We start from the raw sequence: 22042 nt of genomic DNA, 5'->3' as shown, positions 1-22042 counted from the left end.
TTTAAATAAATCTGCACAAATTCAGACAGGACTGGCAAGAAATTTGGCAAGGATGCAAGTGATTTTATCATGTTTGGGGCTCAGACATGAGTGTGCTGTGTCAAAAGGCCCCACGGTATTTTAGAACCTCTCTTCTGAAAGATCTCCTGTGCATTCATAATTTGCAGCCTGAATAAAGACGGAGGGACAGGACACAACCTACTTTGCTGACAGCAGCCCTCTCCTACACTAGCCCCGCTTGGCCCCAGGAAGGGCCATTCTCTGACTTGGACTGGCCCCTGGCCTGCTTGAGGCTTGAGCTCCCTCCACACGCCCCAACCTCATCAAAGTCTGCCCTCTACTGTTCACTGCCTAAAACTGAAGTGACTTAATCTCCAAGCTTCCAGAAGGAAAGAAAGAAACCTAGTTTTCTCTAGGCTGAGAGGGCTCAGTGCAAAGAAACAATGATCAGCCATTTAAGACTCACATGTGAAACTCAGATTGTCAGGAGGAAGGTAAGTTGGGACAAATTCCAAACTTTAGCCACCCCCAGCCCAACTCAGTTTATGACTAACTGCACAAGAAGAGCCGGGAGGCCACAGCCTCAGCAACAGTCGAAAGGGAATAGTTTGTGTGCTGATGTAAACATCATGCCTCATGCCAAAGGCCCACCCCGATGGACCCAGGACAGCACTGAGCCAGCCCTCCTACCATAAATGCAAGAGCAGGAAAGCCCAGAATAAAAATGTTCTTTGCTAGCTCTGGCAGCTTCTCCTACGCACGGCTGCAAGGTGTGGGTCGGCTGCAGGAAATGGGTCAGCTGCCAGAAATAACCCTTTACACTTTAACTTTGGTAACGTAGGCCTTTGCCTTAGTATTTAATAAACCCAGGTAGGCCTTATAGTTAGTCAGAAATGACATGTATTTGAATCTGAGAGGCACAGACTAAAGCACGTTCACCTACAAACCTAGTCTTTCATGCTTATCTTGTTTGAGTTGCCCAATACTGAAAAATGCAAGCTTACACTGAGAAACTAATACTTTGTGGCTATCCCAGAGTGCATTTTGAAATCCTAAGACTGAGTGTTCTGAACACGAAAGAAAACTGTCTAGCAAGGTAGGGAAGGCTTTGATGGAGAGTTGCATTGCAGCTTGACTAGTCCTGTCCCACTTAGACACTTAAAAGATTGTAATAAAATGTAACATTGAGAAATTAGAAGAGTGCCTTCATCCTACCCTCCCAATCAAAGCCCTTCTTTGTTTTAAATTTTTTTTTTTAAACTTGAAGTATAGTTGATTTCCAGGTGGCTCAGGGGTAAAGAATCTGGTTGCCAATGCAGGAGACATGGGTTCTATCCCTGAGTGGGAAAGATCTCCTGGAGCAGGAAATGGCCACCCACTCCCATATTCACACCTGGAAAATTCCATGGACAGAGGAGCCTGGGGGCCCTCTGGGGCCCACAGGATCACGAAGATTTGGACACGATTGAGCACAAGCACATAGTTGATTTACAGTGTTGTGTTAGATTCTGCTATACAGCAGTTATTCAATTATATATATTTTGAAGAATACATATCTAATATATATATCAGATTCTTTTCCATTATATGTTATTACAAGATATTATAGTTCCCTGTGCCGTAGGACCTTGTCATTTATCTATTTTATATATCTGTATATATGTATCTGTTAATCCCAAACTTTGCATTTATCCCTTCCCGCCTTTACCCTAACCATAAATGTGTTTTCTTTTTCTTTTTTAAAATTTCATTTATTTATTTTTGGTGACACTGGGTCTTTGTTGCTGTGTGCCGTCTTTCTCTAGTTGCCGTGCAAGGTATTCTAACTGTGATGGCTTCCCTTGTTGCAGGGCACAGGCTGTAGGGTACTCTGTCTCAGTAGTTTCAGCTTTTGGTCTCTAGAGGGGCTAGCTCAGTAGTTGTGGCACAGGGGCTTAGTTGCCCCTAGCCTGTGGAATCTTCCTGAACCAGATTCCAGCCCATGTCCCCTGCATTGGCAGGCGGATTCTTAACCACTGGATCACCAGGAAAGTCCATAAGTGTGTTTTCCATGCCTATAGATCTGTTTCTGTTTTGTAAATAAGTTCATTTATATTATGTTTTTAGATTTCACATATAAATGATATCATAATATTTGTTTTTCTCTGTCTGACTTACTTCACTTAGTATGGTAATCTCTAGGTCCGTCCATGTGGCTACAAATGGCATTATTTCATTCTTTTTATGGCCGAGTAGTATTCCATTTTATGTGTATACTACATCTTTATCCATTCATCTACTGATAGTTACTTAGGTTGCTTCCATCCCTCGGCTATTGTAAACAGTGCTGTTATGAGCATAGGGGTACATGTATCTTTTCAAATTTTCTATCTTTTCCAGATGTATGCCCAAGTGGGATTGCTGGATGATATGGTAACTTTATTTTTAGTTTTTTACAGTGAAGTGAAGTGAAAGTTATTCAGTCGTGTCCAACTTTTTGCGACCCCATGAACTATACAGTCTATGGAATTCTCCAAGCCAGAATACTGGAGTGGGTAGCCTTTGCTTTCTCCAGGGGATCTTCCAAATCCAGAGATCGAACCCAGGACTCCTGCATTGCAGGCAGATTCTTTACCAGCTGAGCCATAAGGGAAGCCCAAGAATACTGGAGTGGGGAGCCTATCCCTTCTCCAGCAGATCTTCCTGACCCAGGAATCGAACCCTGGGAATCCCTTAGTAAGAAAACCTCCATGCTGTTCTCCATAATGGCTGCACAATTTACATTCCCACCAACATTGTAGGTGTTTTTCTCCATACTCTCTCCAGCATTTATATTTGTAAACTGTTTGATGATGGCTATTCTGACTGGTGTAAGGTGATACCTCATTGTAGTTTTGATTTGCATTTCTCTAATAGTTAGCGATGTTGAGGATCTTTTCATGTGCCTATTTGCCATATGTATGTCTTCTTTGGAGAAATGTTTGTTTAGATCTTCTCAGTTTTTAATTTTTTTTATGTTGAACTGTATAAACTGTTTGTATATTTTGGAGATTAAGCCTTTGTTGGCCTCATTGTTTGCAAATATTTTCTCCCATTCCAGAGGTTGTCTTTTCATTTTGTTTATTGTTTCTTTTGCTGTGCAAAAGCTTTTGAGTTTAATTAGGTCCCATTTGTTTATTTTTGCTTTTATTTTCGTTACTCTAGTGTTATGCCCAAGTCGCGAAATCTCCCAGTGACCACCAGGGAGCCGGTATCCGACGCAAAAGCAAGAGAGTTTTTATTACCAAGCTCAAGCTAGGGCTCCCACCATTACCGACGCAGCGGCTAAGGAGAGGAGCCCCGAGTTTTGGGTTACACTGCTTATACAGGGAATATTCAGGTGAAAGGGTAACAAAGGGGGTGTTCAGGCTGAAGGACTACTGATTGGTTACCCTCTTCTATAGGGTTGTGTGTGGATTTCTGGTTGTTTTTTTTACTTCCATGGTAGATCATTACTTCCCAGGTAAATCACAAAGGTAAATCATTACTTCCAAGGTAAATCACAAATTCTTGAACTTAAAGTCAGGAGGTTTAACCTAAGGGCTGATTGGCTCATGCACAGTGGGGCAAGTTTAGGCAATATCCAAAGTCTAAGTCTGTTTGCCCGGTACCTTTGCAAAATGGAGTTCTTTTACAAGATGGAGTAGCTCAGGCTCTTCACTAGGAAATGGATCCAAAGAAAATATTGCTGTGTTTTATGTCAAGGAGTGTTCTGCCTATGTTCTCCTCTAGAAGTTTTATAATGTCCAGTCTTATATTTAAGTCTTTAATCCAGTTTGAGTTGACTTTTGGGTATAGCATTAGAGCATGCTCAAATTTTGTTCTTTTACATGGAGCTGTCTAGTTTTCCTAACACCACTTACTGAAGACACTGTCTTTTCTCCATTTATATTCTTACTTCCTTTGTTAAAGATTAATTGACTGTAGGTGTGCAGGTTTATTTCTGGGCTTTTTATTCTGATCCGTTGATCCCTATGTCTGTTTTTGTGCCAGTGCTGTGCTGTTTTGATTTCTGTAGCTTTGTAGCATTGTCTGAAGTCTGGGAGGGTTATGCCTCCAGCTTTATTCTTTTAGTGCTTTGGCAATTCTAGGTCTTTTGTTGTTCCCAATCAAAGCCCTTCTGGTAGGCAAATTTGTTTGGAAACTGTCACTTACCATCTTGGTTATACAGTCTACTTAAGTTTAGTACTAGTTTCAGAATTAACTGCAATTTTGTTTTTGTTTTTTTTGTGGGAAAAGTGCTGTTTCCTAATCCACATTATGGAGAATGGTTTGACAACAGAGTTCTCTCTTCCCTTAGACCTTTCCAGATAGAACCCTACTCTCACCTTGCAAAGAACAGAAGCACAGAAAATGTATCAGCATATATAGTTTATTGTGACCTCTCTAATATCTTACACAAGTGGGTTGACTGTTCATTTGGGATGGGAGGCCGGGAGGCAGGCAGTGTAATGAAAGTGTAGCACGTGAAGATAGCTTGCTGAGCGGCAGCCTTCCTGCCATTGCCTGCTGGTGACTAGTCTTAGTCCGCTAAGCTACCTGGGGCAGGAAGGAGCCAGGCCAGGCCAAGAGCCCTCCGTTCTCTTTTGGCAGGCCCAGCCCAGGTTTCAGGCCCTTCCCTCCACTTCCTCATTCATGGTCCCATAGAGCTGAGGGAGATGTGGGAAGGTAAGAAGCTCACTAGCTGCCAAGCTTGTGGGTGCTACCGGCTGAGCATGGGGTCCCCAGTCTGGTCCTTGGCTGGGCTTTCACTGCAGCACCTTCAGACTGGTTGGGATGAGGGATGCGGCTTTGCTCTTGGGGGGCTGTCCCCGTTCTGTGGCATCCAGGAGCTGCTGCAGGTAACAGGAGGTGCCGAGCAGCAGATGGCCGGTGGCCCGCATGCTGAAGAGGGCCCAGCGGAGAGCTTCCCTGGGTGGAATGCAAAGGCATTAGGGTCAAAATGCCAAGAAAACCCCTTCCTGCCTCTTCTAAATGCCTGCTCCCCCAGACTCCGTTTCATAAACTGTAGAGTGATATGCAAATAGAACAGATGTTGCCTTCCCTCAGCAGATGGGACAGGGTCTGCCTTAACTGAGATGTCTGCGTATTCTCCTGCAAAATTCAAGCTCCTTTAGTCTTTCTAATACTGTTGATAACTTTGGATCAGCCAGATGGATCTGCATCACATAACTCTGCCCATTCATCACCTCTGTTCTAGATGGACGTGTTACCAAGACGTTTGCAATCTAGGTGGTTTTCAGAGTGCTGGATGTGAAGATCTCCCACTGAGAGCAGGACTCCAGTCAGACAGGCTTGATTTCTCATCCAGTCTCATTAGCTGTGACAAGCTTGGCAAACTACTATAGCTCTGAGCTGCAACGCCCTCATCTGCGTCACACCACTTTGATCCCCAACAGGGTTAAGGAGGCTGGAATAATATAAATCATTTAATACAGGGCCTGATATTTAGAAGAACAGGGGAGACATGAGGTCAAGACTAGGTGGTTGAATGCTTGACTAACCAAATTCTTATCCAAATCTGTTTGAAAGAGGGTCATATGGGTGTCTAGTCCTAGCGAGGAGAAGAAAACACAAGGAAAATGAATTCTTCCTGGCTGATATTAAAATCTGTCTGCTGTTAACCTTCACTCAATAAATGAACTTATGATTGAGGTGGAGGGGGACAGAAAGTTCGAACCATGAACATCTGTACATGAAAATCCTTCAGAAATTTAAAGGCTATACCTGAGAAGAATACCCATTTCTCAGATTAGAGATCTGAGGCTTCAAACTAGCCATCTGGACATAGATAGGAATGAAATTCTGACACATGCTACAACATGGACTTTGAAAACATGACGCTAAGTGAAATAAGCCAGACACCAAAGGGCAACTATTGGATGATGCCACTTACATGAGTTACCTAGAATAAGAAAATTAACAGAGACAGGAGAACAGAGGTAAGTATGGCTGGGCAGGGCAGACATAGAGAGTTAGTATTTAATGGGTACAGAGTTATAGTTTGGGATGATGAAAAGTTCTGGAAATGTATGTACAAGTGACTGTTGCACAATATTATGAATGTACTTAATGTCACTGAATTTTATACTTAAAAAAAAGTGGTTAAAATGGTAAACTTTATGGTATGTATATTTTACCACCATTAAAGAAAAAACACTTACTGACACCCCTAAATCATTCCAGGGATTCCAGCTTGCTATCATTCTTGTTTTTCAGTACCAGTACGCCTACTGTGTTTAGGTCAGAGAGTCCCACTTGCCCTAGATGGTCCGAGTTTAAAGACTGAAACTTCTTGCTCTAGATTTTGCAACCTGCAGTCTGTTGGCAGCAAGCCCAGGTCAAGAGCAGACATGATACGGGACAGGAGGAAAATGGAACTTCTTGCCACAGAACCAGGCCTGAGCCCACCACTGAGTGTCGTCTGTGGCAGGCTGACCGCAGCTTCAGGTCCTTCATGTGGAGACTGGAAATGCAGAGAAGAAACTCGGGAAGCCAAAAAGGTCTGGTATGCTCTAGCCTCATACATTCTGGCAGAACTCTGGAGACCCAGAGTAGGATTTCTCAGAAGCCCACTGTGAATGACAATTCATATGTATCTTCATTGCTTCTCCCATTATTTGAATTACTGCTGTGGTACCAGCTGATACAGCATTCGGCAAGGAACTGGAGGCTACAAAAATTCTTGCCCCCTTGGAGCTTGCTCTGACATTTTGTTTATCCCTGCGTCTCTAGCTCACAGCATAGGGTCAGGCACATAGAGAGTGCTCAGTAAACACTAAATGAAGCAACTGGGAGAAGTGGCATCTGTCAGAACTAACTGGCAAGAGGCCAGCTTTGTGGTTTTGAACTAGTTGGCTACATTTGCTTAATGGGGTAAGAGTTCTCTAGAGCACTACTTGTAGCAACTGAATTTGGGAACCACCACCATAACTGTACTTTAATAACAGAGGAGCCTGGTAGGCTGCAGTCCATGGGGTCGCAAAGAGTTGGAAATGGCTGAGCGACTTCCTTTCACTTTTCACTTTCATGCATTGGAGAAGGAAATGGCAACCCACTCCAGTGTTCTTGCCTGGAGAATCCCAGGGACGTGGGAGCCTGGTGGGCTGCCATCTATGGGGTTGCACAGAGTCAGACATGACTGAAGTGACTTAGCAGCAGCAGACATATAAGTGACTATTACCTATAAACTGCAGATTAATTCTGATCTATGGAAGGACACTTATTTCATCCCTTCCACACCCATGGAAAAATCAAAGTTTGTATTTATAAATTTAGCTCAGCATTCTTGATGAATCTATACATGGGTAGGATTTTGAACTGATTGTAACTTCTTGCTGGTTCTCTCCTTAACTGGGTTCAATAAAATTTTTGACACGTTCACTTTTTAAAAGTTGATTAGAAGATTTCTTAGGAAAAGTTACTACTTTAGCTGAAAAATAGTTGTTATAGTGGAAGGTGATGAGGAAAGCTAAATGTATCCAGATTCCACCAGCAGGAGTGTATGAATCCCTTTGGTATACACTACTATAAACTAAAACACGAGCGCAGCCATGAAGTCCTAGACAAATGCTAACTGTCATGGTTGGTCAGCATCAACACCAGTCCCAGGCTCCCAGAAGGCTGAGGGTGCATGGGAGAAGACAGGGCCACTCCCATTGCTGTGTACCCACCCCAGCCCCAGCTAATCCCAGCTCACTCACTTCATGATGCGCTTGGCCCCGGAGCAGTGCAGATCATAGGAGAGGGAGTATGTGCCATAGAGAGTTGCCTTCACGTTCAGGCAGCCAATGAAGTCCTGTGGGTTCACCTTGTATAGGTCGAAGGTTACTCGGGCCACATCGATCTTGGCAGGCTTGCGGGAGAGGGTGAGCTGGTACTGAGTGCTCTGCATCAAGACAAGTATGTGGTTAGCATCCCTCCAGGATTTCTCCTAAGCTCCCAATATTCTCCCACACAGGTGGGATATCACCTGTTCTGATGGGGGCTGCCATTTCTGCCCCTTGTGGAGGACCATGAATACGGTGTCATCTGCCAGGGATTGGAAATACCCTTCTGTCTCTACAGTTGTGCCATCTTCCTCCAGCACCAGGAAGAAAGGCTTGTACGCCAGCATCAGGGTATCCCGGACCTGGAGAATAAGGTAAGTGATGCTCTTGCCGTCATACGTAGCCACAGAGCTGGTTTGGGGAAGACCCAAACCAGCTTCAGGGACAGAATGAGTGGGCCGGGTTTTATGGGATGGGACTGAAACCCAGGGCTCTTAATGTGGGGTCACCATCCAAAGAACCTATGTCGTGGTATTCCTTATCTGACTTCATGGGTAATATTCTAGAATAGTGCTGTCCAATAAAAATATAATGGGAGTCACATATGTAATTTTTAATTGAGATGTTTTAATTCACATGAAAACTCACTGTTGGAAAAGTACACAATCCAGTGGCTTTTACTATATTCACAAAATTCTGCAGCTATCACCACCATCTAATTTCAAAACATTTTCAATCCCATTTTTACTCAAAGAGAAACCTAGTACCCATTAACTGTTACTCCTCATTTCCTCACCCTTGGCAACCTCTCCTCTTCTTTCTGTCTGTTCTGGACATTTCATATAAATGGCTTCCTTCACTTAGCAAGTTTTCAAAGTTAATCTGTGTTTCAGCATGATTATTTACTTTTTTATGGCTGAATAATATTCTACTAAATAAATATGCTACATTTTTAGTCCATTCTTCAATTGATGAACATAGAGGTTGTTTCTACTTTTTGAGTATCATAAATAATGGTGCTTTGCACCTTCATGCACACATTTTTGTGTGACATATCTTCTCAGTTTTCCTGGATATATATCTAGGGTTGAAATTTCTGGGTCATGTAATAACTCTATGTGTACTCTTCTTAGAGAACTACCAACCTGTTCTTCAAAGCAGTTGCATGATCTAATATTCCCACTAGCAACTTCTCCACATCCCTATCAACACTTGTTATTGTCTGTCTTCATTTTAGCCATTTTAATGTTATGAAGTGTTTTTTATTTGCATTTTCCTAATGACTAAGGATGTTGAGCATCTTTTCATGAGTTATTAGCCATTTGTACATCTTCTTTGGAAAAACATCTATTCTGATTTTTTGCCCATTTTCAAGTAGATCCTCTTTTAAGAGTTCTTTATATATTCTTGATACTAGACCCTTATCAGATATGTGTTTTGCAAATATTTTCACCCATTCTGTGGATTATCTTCTCATTTTTTCGTTAGTGTCCTTTGATGCACAAAAGTTCTTAATGTTGATAAAGTCCAACTTTTTCCCTTTGGTTACTTCGAGGTTTGGTGCCATATCTAAGAAACCAAGGTTATGTACTCTTATTCCTATGTTTTCTTCTAAGGATTTTATAGTTTTAGCTCTGCATTTAGGTATTTAATCCACTTTGAATTAATTTTATACATAATATGAGGGAGGGATCCAACTAGATTCTTTGGCACTTGCATAGCCCATTGACTTGGTCATTTGTTGAAAAGACTGCCCTTTCTCCATTGAATAACCTTGGCATTCTGTCAAAAATCAATTGACCACAGATACATGGATTTATTTCTGGACCTTCAGTTATATTCACTTGATTTGTATGTATTATGGGCCAAATGGTATCCCTGTGAATTTCATATATTGAAGTCCTAATCCCAGTACCTCAGAATGTGACTATCATTGGAGATAGAGTCTTTACAGATGTAGTTACATTAAAGTGAGGCATTAGAGTGGGCCCTAATCCTAATGTGGCTTTAAGAAGGAAAGGTGTCTTTATAAGAAGGAACTATTAGGGGCTTCCCTGGTGCCTCAGTGGTAAAGAATCCGCCTGCCAGTGCAGGAGGCACAAGTTTGATCCCTGGTCTGGGAAGATCCCACATGCTGTGGAGCAGCTAAGCCCATGCACCACAGCTATCAGCCTCGGCTCTTGAGCCCGGAAGCTGCAACTGCTGAGCCCATGTGCTGCAGCTACTGAAGCCCAAGCAGCCTAGAGCCCGTGCTCTGCAGCAAGAGAAGCCATCATAACGAGAAGCCTGCACGTCACAGCTGGTGAGTACCTCCTGCTTGCCTCAATTAGAGAAACGCCTGTGCAGCAACGAAAACCCAGCACAGCCAAAGGTGAATAAATAAAAAATTAAAAAAAAAAAAAGAAGGAACGACTAGGACAAGTTACTCCCAACCACGTGGAGGGGGAGCGTGGACATGGGGAAGGGTGTCATTCTTGCCCACTGTTACTCCCACCCACAAGTATTATGTGTCCTTGGTTTCCTCTCTGGAACCTTACTGATCAATAGTTTTCATTTTTTTTCAATTTACAAAAGTTTTTTTTTCTCCACACCAAGGGGCATGTGGGATCTTCCCCCTCCAGAGATTGAACCCAGGCCCCCTGCATTGGAAGCACAGTCTTAACCACTGGACCACCAGGGAAGTCCAAGATTTCCTTTCTGATGGCAACTTCAATAGGCTGGTGGTGCCCGTCTGGAGTCTTGTCTGTCTGGTGACAGGAGGGTGGCAGCACATTACCATCTGTTACTAACAATAGGCCAGAGGTATTTTTCAGAGCATATTTTTCTTATGAACTCCATCCCTACTGAAGTCCTACCTCATGACACCAAGGCCAGAGGCAGCTGTCAGGGCCAGCTGTCAACCAAGGTCCCCATGGTGAGCTGTGAGAAGGCAGGCCCATCCCTACCTTGACATGGAGGTCCTCAAGACTGTGCGCCATGATGCCCTTCCTCACACTCCGGTCAGCAGTGGTTACTCTACAGGGCCGGGCCCTGGGGGCCTCTGCACTGGGCTCTGACAGCTGCTGCTGGGTCACCACCGAAGTGCTCACTGCCATGTACCTGGGAGCCATAACGGAGCATCAGCATGAGCTGTCCGCTGCCTTCCAGCTCTCACCCCACCACAGGGTAACTCACTCCCCAGTTCTCTAGGCTCAGCTCAGCATGCTCCTCTTCCCCTACTATCCACCTAGTCTGCTCTGGATAGTCTTCCTTAAAAGCCTGCTGGATCAGTGCATCTTAAACTTTAGTGGACATATATGTCCCCTGGGGATCTTGTTAAAATGCAGGCTCTTCTGATTCAGTAGGTCTGGGTGAAGTCTGAGATGTTACATATGTAATGAGTTCCCAAGTGACATTGATGCTGCCGGGTCTCAGACTGTGACAAGTAGCCAGTGACAGAAGATGGCCCAACCTCTGCCCAATTACCACTTTCCTCTCTTTGCCTCCTTATCATGTGTAATGTGAGATGAAATGGCAAAGCTGCGATCAGTATAAGAGAGTTTGAACTCAGATACACAATGGAGAACCAAAGGACTGCAGGGAACCTAGGTTTTGGAGTCAGGCAAACCCAAGTTCAAATCTTGGCTTCACTACACATTTGCTCCAACAGAGTGCCCACTCTGTGCCTCAGTTTCCCTGACTATTAATCTGGCAAAATAATCCCCGCTTCTCAAAGTTGTGGTGAATTTTAAGTGAGATCAAGAATCAAAATCTCAAGCAGTATCTCCCTGTTTCTACTTAGGGTGTGATATGGGGATTGGGAAGAGGCAGCAGCCTTAATATCTCCTGGGGAATTGTGGAAGGATCCCACTGCAGACCTCCTGAATCAGCATCCACATTTGAACAAGAAGCCGAGGTGACTTACATGGCCATCGAGGTTGCAGAAGGTCTGCCCTACAGAGCACGTTAGGTCCCCTTAACCCTTCCCCAGCTGGCTTTCCTTACCTGGAGAGGGACTTAGGATAGAGAAGGCTGAGGGACTTCTTGGCGTATTCCATCCTCATCAGCTGGATAGTTTTGGGCCTGGAAAGCAAGCAGAGATAGCCCATGTGAGGGATGAGCGGCTTCTCTCTCTTGTCTTTTTTTTTTTTTTAATGTTATTTTGGCCACCCCACTGGGCATGTGGGATCTTAGTTTCCTGATTAGGGATCGAACCCCACCCCCTCTGCAGTGGAAGTTGGGAGTCTTAAACAGGGAAGTCCCCTCTTGTTTTTTGAAACCGTGCAACCCCACCTCCATCCATCAGGCCTCCACTCTGGTTTCCCCTCTCAGCTCATACACACCTCCCCCAGCTTCTTCTGTTCAACCCCAGTAGACCACCGTGACCAAGTTGGAGATCCCCTCAGTGCCCAGGCTCAGCCCCCCTCAGCAGCCACGCCTCCCTCCCCGGCACCACTCACTCCATGTTTCTCTGACCCCTGGTTCCAGTCACACTGATTAGGGATCCCAAGTCGAAGTGAAGAGGCCCTGCTCAGTTAGTTTCCGCCCTTGGGGACAGAGTCCACTTTACGCTGGCAGGAGGCTAGTCACACCACCTCACAGTGCTGGGGACTTTCCCTCACCTGTCGTCCAGAGACCTCCCAGGCCAGGCACCCCATAGACTAAGGCTGCTCTTCCCAATGGGTCCTTGAGCAATCCAAACCCCTCCTGAGGCTTCCCACTGGCCAAAGGGACTTTCTACCATGGTGGGTTCTATATCCGTTCTAATACTGGAGCTGCTACCCTAACATGGCTATTGAGCACTTGAAGTGTAGCTAGTATGACTGAGAAGCTGGATTTTTAATCTTATTGAATGTTAACTGGTTTAGATGTACACAACCATCAGGGCTGCGGGCTGCTGGCAGCCATCCTGGGCGGCACAGCTCTAGCCGACAGCCCTGGGATGACCTGCCAGCCCTTCTGTCCTGAGCCTGGCCGATCCAGGTCTTCCTGAAGCCAGTTCCTCCACCAGCATTGCCTCCCTCCAGCCCAGGGCTAAAGCTTTGCAGCCTTGAAGCCTGAGTTTCACTGCATTCTGTGATCACTCACAGAATTTCCCCTCCATCCTGCTACTTCCTTCTCCCCAGCCAGGTGGGCCTTAGTGTCCGCTTCTGCCAGTCCCTCTGACCTCTCCCTGGGTGCCTCACCCCGGAATGTTCTCCTGTTCCCACCCCAGCGCAGACCGGGCCTGGTGCAGAGCAAGGGGCTCAAGGAGTATATGGTGCACAGGCCCCTCCCTAGTCTCCTTTTGACAAGATGGGGGTCTCTCCAGGCCAGCCTGACTGTGAAAGCCCTCTGCCCTGACTTAGCACTTTGCCCTTCAGCTTGCTCCAGCCTCACTCCTCACCCCCAATCACAAAGCTGCCAAGCCCCACCTCACCTGTTCTCTAGGAGCCAAAACCAAACCCAAATGAAAAAACCCAGAATATAAAACTTCTTACCTCCGGCTCACAGCCTCCTAACCTTCCAATCCTGTCCTGCTCAGCCCAACCCTCCCTCTACTTTATTTCCAGCTCCCAGGGCAGCCCCTCCCCTGGCCTTCAGCCCCAGCTGGAAGACAGCATGGGCACTGAGTGTGCAGCTCTTACCCTTGGGATGGCAGGCCAACCTCACTTCCAGAAAAAGCCAAAAAGGAAGGGTGTAGGCGTGTTTTGAAAGCTTTGGGGCAGGGTATGGCCCAGAACATGGCATTGGGCACAGAGGGCACAGGAAACAGGCCAATGTGAATTGTGATCCCCGCTCTACTCACATCAGCTGTTTGAGTGTAGACAAGTTGCCTTAACCTCCCGGAGCCCCAGTCTCTCTCACCCGTTCAACAGGGATGATGATTCCTATCTTAAAGGGTTAAGGTAAGGATTTGTATTAATACAAGTGAAGGGCTTTGCAACAGAGATATTTAATAGATATAAACAAATATTGGTGTTACTGATAACATAATTATTTAATAATAGCAGAGGATTTAATAATAATAATTAACACCAGCTGAAATGTGTAGTGCTTAAGAATAAGATCTGTGACCCAGCAGTTCTGTGTATACATAATATTTGGAGTTATATTTGAAGTTCCAAGGGAAATGAAAATCTATATCCACACAAAAACTTATACATGAATGTTCATAGTGTTATTCATCACAGGCAAAATGTAGAAACAACCCAAATGTTTGCATTAAAAGGTGTTCAAAGAAATTTGGTGTTTCCATAAATGGAATATTATTTGTCAGTCAAAAGGATATATGCTGCTACAGTACATTGATGAACATTGAACATGTTGTGCAAAGTGGAAGAAGCCAATCACAAAAGATCACATATTAATGTTTGTTTGTATCATCTCATTTGTATGAAATGTCCAGAATAGCAAAATCATAAAGACAAAAAATTAATCAGTGGTTGTTTAGAGCTGTGGCTGGGGAATGCAAAGGGAATGGGGACTGTTAGTGGGTATGAGGTTTCTCTTAAGGGAGACAAAAAATGTTTTAATTTATTAATCTAATCCCAGTCTATTTTGGTGATTGCACCAAATCTATTTGGAGGTTACACAGCCCTGAAAATATGATAAAAACCAATAGACTGTACTTGCCTAAGTGTGTGTGGTATATGAATTCTCTCTCAATAAAGCCGTTTTTAAAAAAGAGGTTCAACCTCATCTTTCTTTTAACGATAGATATTTCACACTAGTGAGTCGGAATCACATGCAAGGTTTGTTAAAAATCAGATTGCTGGGCTTCATCGCAGAGTTTCTGACTCAGTATGTCTGGGGTGGGGCCTAAGAACGTGTATTTCTGACTACACGGTGATGTTCCAAGGTTCCAAGGTGATGCTGAAGCTGTGGCTACTTAGGGACCCCATTTTGAAAACCAGCAGCCAGCACTAGCTGTGTGATATAACTCATCTAAGCATCAGTTGGATCTGACCAATAGGGATTAAAAATAGCTCCTACATAATCATGAAAAGTATTTGATACAAAGCTTAATGCACCCTTCAGGCTTAAAAAATAGCTATCATCATCATCATTTTATTACTTACATCTAAATCCTTCCCTAGAGAAGCTTGCAGACAACCATTATTCATTCACTCACCAAATACTTATTAGGCATTTACTGTATACTGCCCCTCCCTGGGGCTGAGAATACAGCAGGAAACAAGACAACCTTATCACATTCTTTAAGGAGCTGACATTCCTGGAGGAAGGGGGCACTCAGACCATGAACAAATATGCAGATAATCAAGATGGTTTCAGAGAATGATGTTCTCGGAAGAAAACAACACAAAGTGATGTGACAGCAACTGGCTGGAGAGCTAGATTGGCCTATGGGCTCAGGAAAGACCGCAGAGGTGGGCTTTCCGCTCAATGATGACTGGTGAGAAGTCACTTTTTTGAAGATCTGAAGTGTCTTGGTCTGTTTGGGCTGCTAGTCAGAAAACCATAAATTGGTGACTTATAAACACCAGAAGTTTACTTCTTGTAGTTCTGGAGGCTGACAAGTCCAAGATCAAGGTGTTGGTAGTTCAGTGTCTGGTGAGGACCCTCTTGCTGGTTCCCAGACACTGTCTTCTCTCCATGTCCTCACCTGGTAGAAGGAGCAAGGGAATCTCTTTCATAAGGACACTAATCCCACCTCCTGCGGCTTCCCTGTTGGCTAGTGGTAAAGAATCTGCCTGCCAGATTCCAGAGATCCTGGTGGGCTACAGTCCATGTGGTCACAAAAGAGTTGGATACCATTTAGGAACTAAAGGACAATCCCACCTCCCCCAAATCCCACCTCCAAATACCATCACATTGGGGGTTTCAAGATACAAATGGGTGTGGAGCAGAGGGTCACAAACATTCAGTCTATTGTGTCCCTGCGACTGGAAGCCAGTCTTTTGAAGTGCTGGGATGGGGTGGGGGCATTCAAGCAAAGGAAACATCAGTGCAAAGGATTTGAGAAGGGAATGGGCAGGGTGAGGGGACAGGAACACAAATCACTAAACTTTAAGGCAGACTAAGAGCAGAAGAAAAGTACTGACACTTCAGGGAAGAAGTTCTGGGGAAACCGTTAGGGCCCCTCCCTAGAACATTCATGCCTCAAATATTTATTGAACATCCAGCATGTGCTTAGTGTCTCATGATAAGCCAATGGATGACTCAGAGGCAGTCTGATGACGTGGAAATCACACACAGAAAAAACAAAGATAAGCGCAAGCTAAAGCCAGAGGGGTGGGGTGGGGGTGGTGAAGAATTGCTGAGTTACCCTGAGGAGTCTTCATGGTGCTTAGAAGAGGATGATTTTGGATCATTTGGAATTTATGTACTCAGCAAGTATTTCTTGAGTTTTACCCTTTGCCAAATACATGGGTTGACTCAGTTCATATCTGTCTCTTTAGAGCTCACCTCTAGTTGCAGAGGCAGATTTCTGAGCATGGTTCTGTCACGCGAGTGTTCCTCGGTTCTTGGTCTCATCACAACAAAGATTTGGAGCGACGGACATTAAAGCCCTCGGTGCGTCACAGCTCTCAGGTCTTGCACAAACCATGTTATAGCTCTTAGGCAAATCAGTGTTACAGCTCTATTTTAGTTAGAAGATAGCAGGAGAATCCATCCTCGAAGTGTGAGGGCATGCCAACCCAAAGACTTGAAGAGAAGAGAGTGGAGGAGCACGTGGGGGAGGGAGAGAGAGAGAAAGAGTGCCCGCCGTGGGGGGTGGGGGGAAGCGCTTTGGCTTCTCCTTTTATATGTTTTTTCTTCCATCTGGGCCTGCCCTATGCAAATTGGGCTTAGCCAGGAGTGCTGTTTGTTCTACCTGACATCTTCACTCTGGTCCTCGGACCTTCTTTGTTTTTTTAGCCACCGCCATATTGGACTCCTTTTCCCTATTCTACCTACCTAACAGTTCTCAAATGCTGAAATGCACAAAATTATTTGAACACCTTGGAGGACTCCAGTTATGACTCAAAATTGAGAAGCAAGAAAAAGAGAAAAGATTATATATTCAACCATATTAAAAAACTGTTCTGCATCTTAAACTTGTAACACCATGAGTAAAGTCAAAAGACATACAATACATAGGAAAAACATATGGCAACTAATATTAAAGACAAGAGATTCTCTCTCTCTCTGCTATCTATATATATAAATCAACAAGACCAACAGTACAGTTGAAAAAATGGACAAAGAATATGAACACAGTTCAGGGAAATGAAATGCCAACGACTCAACATATGAAAAGATGCTTCAGTTTTTTCAGTAAATGTAATTTTGAAATTCTTATTTTATGTATTTTTTCTTGTGGTAAAATGTGCATAACATAAAATTAACAATTTTTAAGTGTATAGTTAAGTGGCATGAAATTTATTTACACAGTTGTGCAACCATCACCTCATTCACCTCCAGAACTTTTTCCATCTTTCTCATGTCTGTATCCATGAAGCAAGTCCCCATTCCTTCGCCTCCCCGCCTCCCCCAAGTCCTTGGCTACCACTGTTCTGCTTTCTGCCTCTACCTAATTTCTTTAATGGCCTTGACATTTTTAAAAAGTATAGTCCAGTTACTTTGTAGAATGTCTCTCAATTTGAACTTATCTGTCCGTCTCTTCATGATTAGATTCTGGCCAAGTATTTTGGGCAGAAATATCAAATAAGCTATCAGCTTCCCTGATAGCTCAGTTGATAAAGAATCCGCCTGCAATCAGGAGACCCCTGTTCGATTCCTGAGTTGGGAAGATCTGCTGGAAAAGGGATAGGGTACACTGTAGTATTCTTGGGCTTCCCTTGTGGCTCAGCTGGTAAAGAATCTGCCCGCGATGCGGGAGACCTGAGTTTGATCCCTGGGTTGGGAAGATTCTCTGGAGAAGAGAAAGGCTACCCCGAAAAAGTCGGACTCGACTGAGCGACTTTCACTATCAACACATAAGTAATGTTGGTCTTCAGTTGTATCAGGAGGCATAAGGAATCTGTCTCACTCGTGGGGAAGTATTTCGTTAACGGGGTGCCTGCCAGGTTTCTCTACTGTAAAGTTGCCATTTCTTCTTGCAGAGATTAATCTGTGGGGAGATACTTTGAAACAAATGTGGCAGTTGCATGCGCTTGAGAAAGTCACAGATCCCTTCCATGCATCAGTTTCCCCATCTGAGAAGTGGAGACAGAGAAGTCTGAAACTTGAATTCGAGCTTAAGGAAGTGAAAGTGCTCGAGAGACTGGAGAATCAGCTTCAGCCCTTGGCAAAACCCCCAAACACTAGGAGTTAATTTTCTGAGCGCTCCAAAGGATGGGGAGAGAGGCCCAGGGCAGAGCCGAGACGGGAAACGCTCGCGTACGCGTGCGCAGGGACGTGACCACAGAGTTGGTCCTCCAGAGACAGAGAGGCCGGAAGTTGTCTTCAAAGAAGCGCTAGACTGCTGGGTTGGCTGAGCTGAAGCAATACGAACAGGGTCGGCAGGCAGTTCGGAGCAGTAGTCGCGGCAGTTTGTCGGCTTGAGGGGCTCCAGGAGTCTGGGCGGGGAAGATGGCGTCTCGGGCAGGCCCGCGAGCGGCCGGCACTGACGGCAGCGACTTTCAGCATCGGGAGCGCGTCGCCATGCACTACCAGATGAGGTATGAAGTGAGGCGAGGAGCCCGCAGGGCCAGAGACGCAACGCCGGCCTGGTCTCAGGGTTTTGCTCCTCAGCCCGCCCTCGGGCACCTCCCAAGTCCCCTCCACCTGGCACGGTCCAGGACCCCCACCCCGCCCCGCCCCTCCAATCCCGGGAAGCCCCGTCACTCTTGTGAGTTCCACCCCTTGATCCCCTTGTACCTCGAGGGAGTCCGGGCCGTGGGTCGTGGTTATATTGGCCCGGCTCTCCGACCTCGGGAACCTAACTCCTAATTGAGCCTCAGTTTAAGCTGCCTTTTTGGTCTTGAGGAAGAATTGGTGAGCCAATAATCTCGTGAGAATGTAACATAAAATCTAGTACAGAAGTCTGCCCAGTACGCGGTGGCTGTTAAATTTTGGGTCGTTTTGGGGTGTGGACCCTAACGTCGAGACTTTGCCTCAAACGAATTTTATGGAACACCCCTCCCCACCCCCCCGATCATGTAAGGGATAGTTCTGCGTTCGTTTATTCATTCAACAAATATTTATTTTCCTTCTACTCATCATGCATTGTGTTAGGCACTGAGGATATAATAGCGAAAACAGCCCTGGTCTTCGTATTCATGTTATACCTTCAGTAAAAATTTATTGACAAACAACAAATCTGGTCCCTGCCTTCATGGAGCTTGAAGTCTACGTGTGACTGATCCCCCTCCCACCACACACACACACCTTTCTGCACTTTCTATGATATATATATTTTTTAATTTAGAGGTTTTCGTTCCTTAAATCCACTGAAGTTTCTCAGAATCTTTTCCACATCTTTTTTTCCAGAGTTTTAAAGAATGACAAGCTCTTTGGAACCTCACTTTATTCTTATGCTTAGACCCTTGTTCAAGGGAACCTCACAACCCACGCTAGCATTTTCATGCCTGTCTAGAGCAGAAACTCTGCCCTCTGGAGATGTGAAGGGGATATATCTAGGACCTAAGAAAATTCAAAGAATAAGAGAAAATTTGCTTACTTTAGAAGAAAAAGGTTTACTTTACCTGAAGAAGTATGGACAGCCTGAGTTGGTTTCTTTGCTGCCAGTACCTTGTTCTATAGGCTCTACTCTTATGCTACGGTCAGAGTTCTCTTTCTTTTTTAATGGCCGCGCAGTGCAGATTGCAGGATCTTAGTTCCCTGACCAGGGGTTGAACCTGGGTCCTTGGCACTGAAAGCGCAGAGTTCTAACCCCTGGATCGCCAGGAAATTCCCCAGAGTTTTCTTTGTGAACACAGCCCTGAGTTACTGTTCTGTCTTTAAAATGACTGAGTCAGAGTCTTTGCAACTTCATATCCTGATACTCCCCTCCCTGCCACAGTGTAGTCCTTCCACACCCAGCTGTTTACTCTCCTGGAACACAAATGTTTATGCCTTTTTGCCTGCATGCTATTACCTCTGCTCAGAATGTCTATCTCCACCTACCTCTCAGCCTAGCTCAGATATCACCCTTGTCTAGATAGCCTTCTCAGTCAACTCATTTCAGTCGGAATTGATTACTCCTTTCTGTGATCCCATATATTTTGCAACATAGATTTACAAGAGTTTTTCCAGTTCGTTTGTAATTACTTTTTCTTCCTCTGCCTTGTTCCCAGTCTCCAGGCAGGAACTATACCTTATTTATATCCGTATCCCTGTGTCCAGTACAATTGCTTGACATACAGCTGGTGTCAGAAAACTCTGAATGAAAGATACTTCTCCCTCTGCTCTGCCCCACAGTGTGACCCTCAAGTATGAAATCAAGAAGCTGATCTACGTGCATCTGGTCTTATGGCTGCTGCTGGTTGCCAAGATGAGCGTGGGACACTTGAGGCTCTTGTCTCATGATCAGGTGGCCATGCCCTATCAGTGGGAGTACCCCTATTTGCTAAGCATTGTACCCTCCCTCCTGGGCCTCCTCTCCTTCCCCCGCAACAACATTAGCTACCTGGTGCTCTCCATGATCAGCATGGGGCTCTTCTCCATCGCTCCCCTCATTTATGGCAGCATGGAGATGTTCCCTGCTGCACAGCAACTCTACCGCCATGGCAAGGCCTACCGCTTCCTCTTTGGTTTTTCTGCCGTCTCTGTCATGTATCTGGTGTTGGTGCTGGCCGTCCAAGTGCACGCCTGGCAGTTATACTACAGCAAGAAGCTCCTAGACTCTTGGTTCACGAGCACACAGGAGAAGAAGCGTAAATGAAGCCTGCTTGATGGACTGCTGTATGAGGTGACGCCTGGGCCTCTTAGCCAGTGAACTGAGAGGGTAAAGGAGTTGCTCTAAAATCTCCTTTGGTGATTTTGGCAGCTGCAATGTTGGCGACTAGTGCAAACGAAGCCTGAATTCTGCAGAGCCCCTTCTGTTACCATCAGCTGGTGGTGGAACTGTTTAATTTATTCCTGGTTGGTGGAACTGGGTGATCAACAGCTGTGAAACAAACTTTGGCTGGTTGAAGTTGAGGTCCTTCTGAGTTTTTCATCCTGATGTCTTCTTGGTCATTCTCTCCACTTCCATCCATCACCCCTTCCCATCAAAACTGAAGGAGATGGGAAATCAGTCAAATTCTCTTTTAATCAGTAGGTCATGGAGCAGGAAACATCTGGGACGCTGCTCCCCCTGTAGGCGTTGGTCTCTACTGTGAAACCTTTTAATTAAAAAGAACCTCAATAAAGTTACAACTGCCTAGTCCCCCCTGTGCCTTGTGTTGGGGATTTGATAGAATGTGAAAAGTGTGTTGTTTGATGGCCTTAGACACTTGGAGGTAGGTAGAGGCTCCCTGAGAGACCTGGCAGTGGCCACAGGGAAGTGAACTGGGCATAGGGAACCTAAAGCATGGTTGAAACCCTGCAACTGATGGGCAGGAGCTACCATGTGCCATAAGGTCAACCTCCACCTATAAAATGGTCCATTCTCATTTATGCAGCTTGGGTTATGGGCTTGTCTTTTGACTGGATATTCATGTTTATCATTCAGTATTAACAGTGTCAGTTATGTGTGTAAATACTGTTTTATGGTTTCCAAATGAATTTTAAAGTATCCTACGTATAGGGAATTTGCAATCTCCATGAAGCGTAACATCCTTGTGAAACATCCAGTGAACACAGTATGTAATGGTGTGGAGCAGATAAGTGTAAAAGGGATGTGGGAAAGAGATCTGTGAACTAAACCCCCTAAAGTCTGACACGTTGTAAATGTTTATTGCTTGAAGGACGAGTGTCCCTTTGCTCTTACCTGCTTGACTTTATCATGTCTGGATGATGCCCAGATTCTAACTGGATCCTGCCCTCCAGTCATTCTGTTCTATAAACATTCTATGTACTCAGTCTCTATTAGGTACTGGCAGTAGTTCTGTGTACCTAAGTTTTAGATGTCCTGATTATCTTTTCAAATTCGGTGTGTCCTGAACTTAACTCTTTGCCTTCTACCTCATATCCATTTCTCTTTCTGCCTCCCTGTGTGCAGATGAGTATACCAAGAGCACGGCTGTGAATCATCAAGTCCCTTACTATGTGCTCTTTTTTTCTGAACAGCCAAAATTCCTTAATCCCTTTCAGCATGTCCAAAGTGTGGTCCCAGTGCATCACTCCTGGTTTATCTCCTGATACCCACACACTGTATGTCTGTCAGGAGAACCTCTCATGAATCTCCATATCAGTTCCATGTTTTC

At 44.9% G+C, this 22042-nt stretch overlaps 2 protein-coding genes across 3 annotated transcripts; one reads left to right on the top strand and one right to left on the bottom strand.

The window, feature by feature from the left end:
• Positions 1-4576: 4576 nt before the first annotated feature.
• Positions 4577-12254, bottom strand: CIDEC (cell death inducing DFFA like effector c). 2 transcript variants are annotated; one of them, XM_068982705.1, is made up of 6 exons: positions 12227-12254; positions 11772-11849; positions 10733-10886; positions 7991-8149; positions 7722-7906; positions 4577-4929 (listed from the first exon to the last, which is right to left on the bottom strand). In XM_068982705.1, exons 1-6 carry the CDS (start codon positions 12229-12231, stop codon positions 4767-4769), a joined length of 744 nt encoding a protein of 247 aa, XP_068838806.1. In that variant the 5' UTR covers positions 12232-12254; the 3' UTR covers positions 4577-4766. The 2 variants fall into 2 exon arrangements, with proteins under 2 accessions (XP_068838806.1, XP_068838807.1); XM_068982706.1 differs by lacking the exons at positions 11772-11849; positions 12227-12254 and adding an exon at positions 11692-11699.
• Positions 12255-18166: 5912 nt separating this feature from the next.
• JAGN1 (jagunal homolog 1) lies at positions 18167-21028 on the top strand. Its single transcript, XM_068982753.1, has 2 exons — positions 18167-18373; positions 20115-21028. The coding sequence occupies exons 1-2, from the start codon at positions 18285-18287 to the stop codon at positions 20575-20577; spliced, it is 552 nt and encodes a 183-aa protein (XP_068838854.1). The 5' UTR covers positions 18167-18284; the 3' UTR covers positions 20578-21028.
• Positions 21029-22042: the final 1014 nt, after the last annotated feature.

This window comes from Capricornis sumatraensis, chromosome 10 (assembly GCF_032405125.1).
Source record: "Capricornis sumatraensis isolate serow.1 chromosome 10, serow.2, whole genome shotgun sequence".
NCBI classification, from domain to species: domain Eukaryota; kingdom Metazoa; phylum Chordata; class Mammalia; order Artiodactyla; family Bovidae; genus Capricornis; species Capricornis sumatraensis.
This window is presented reverse-complemented; position numbering and strand designations above follow the sequence as displayed.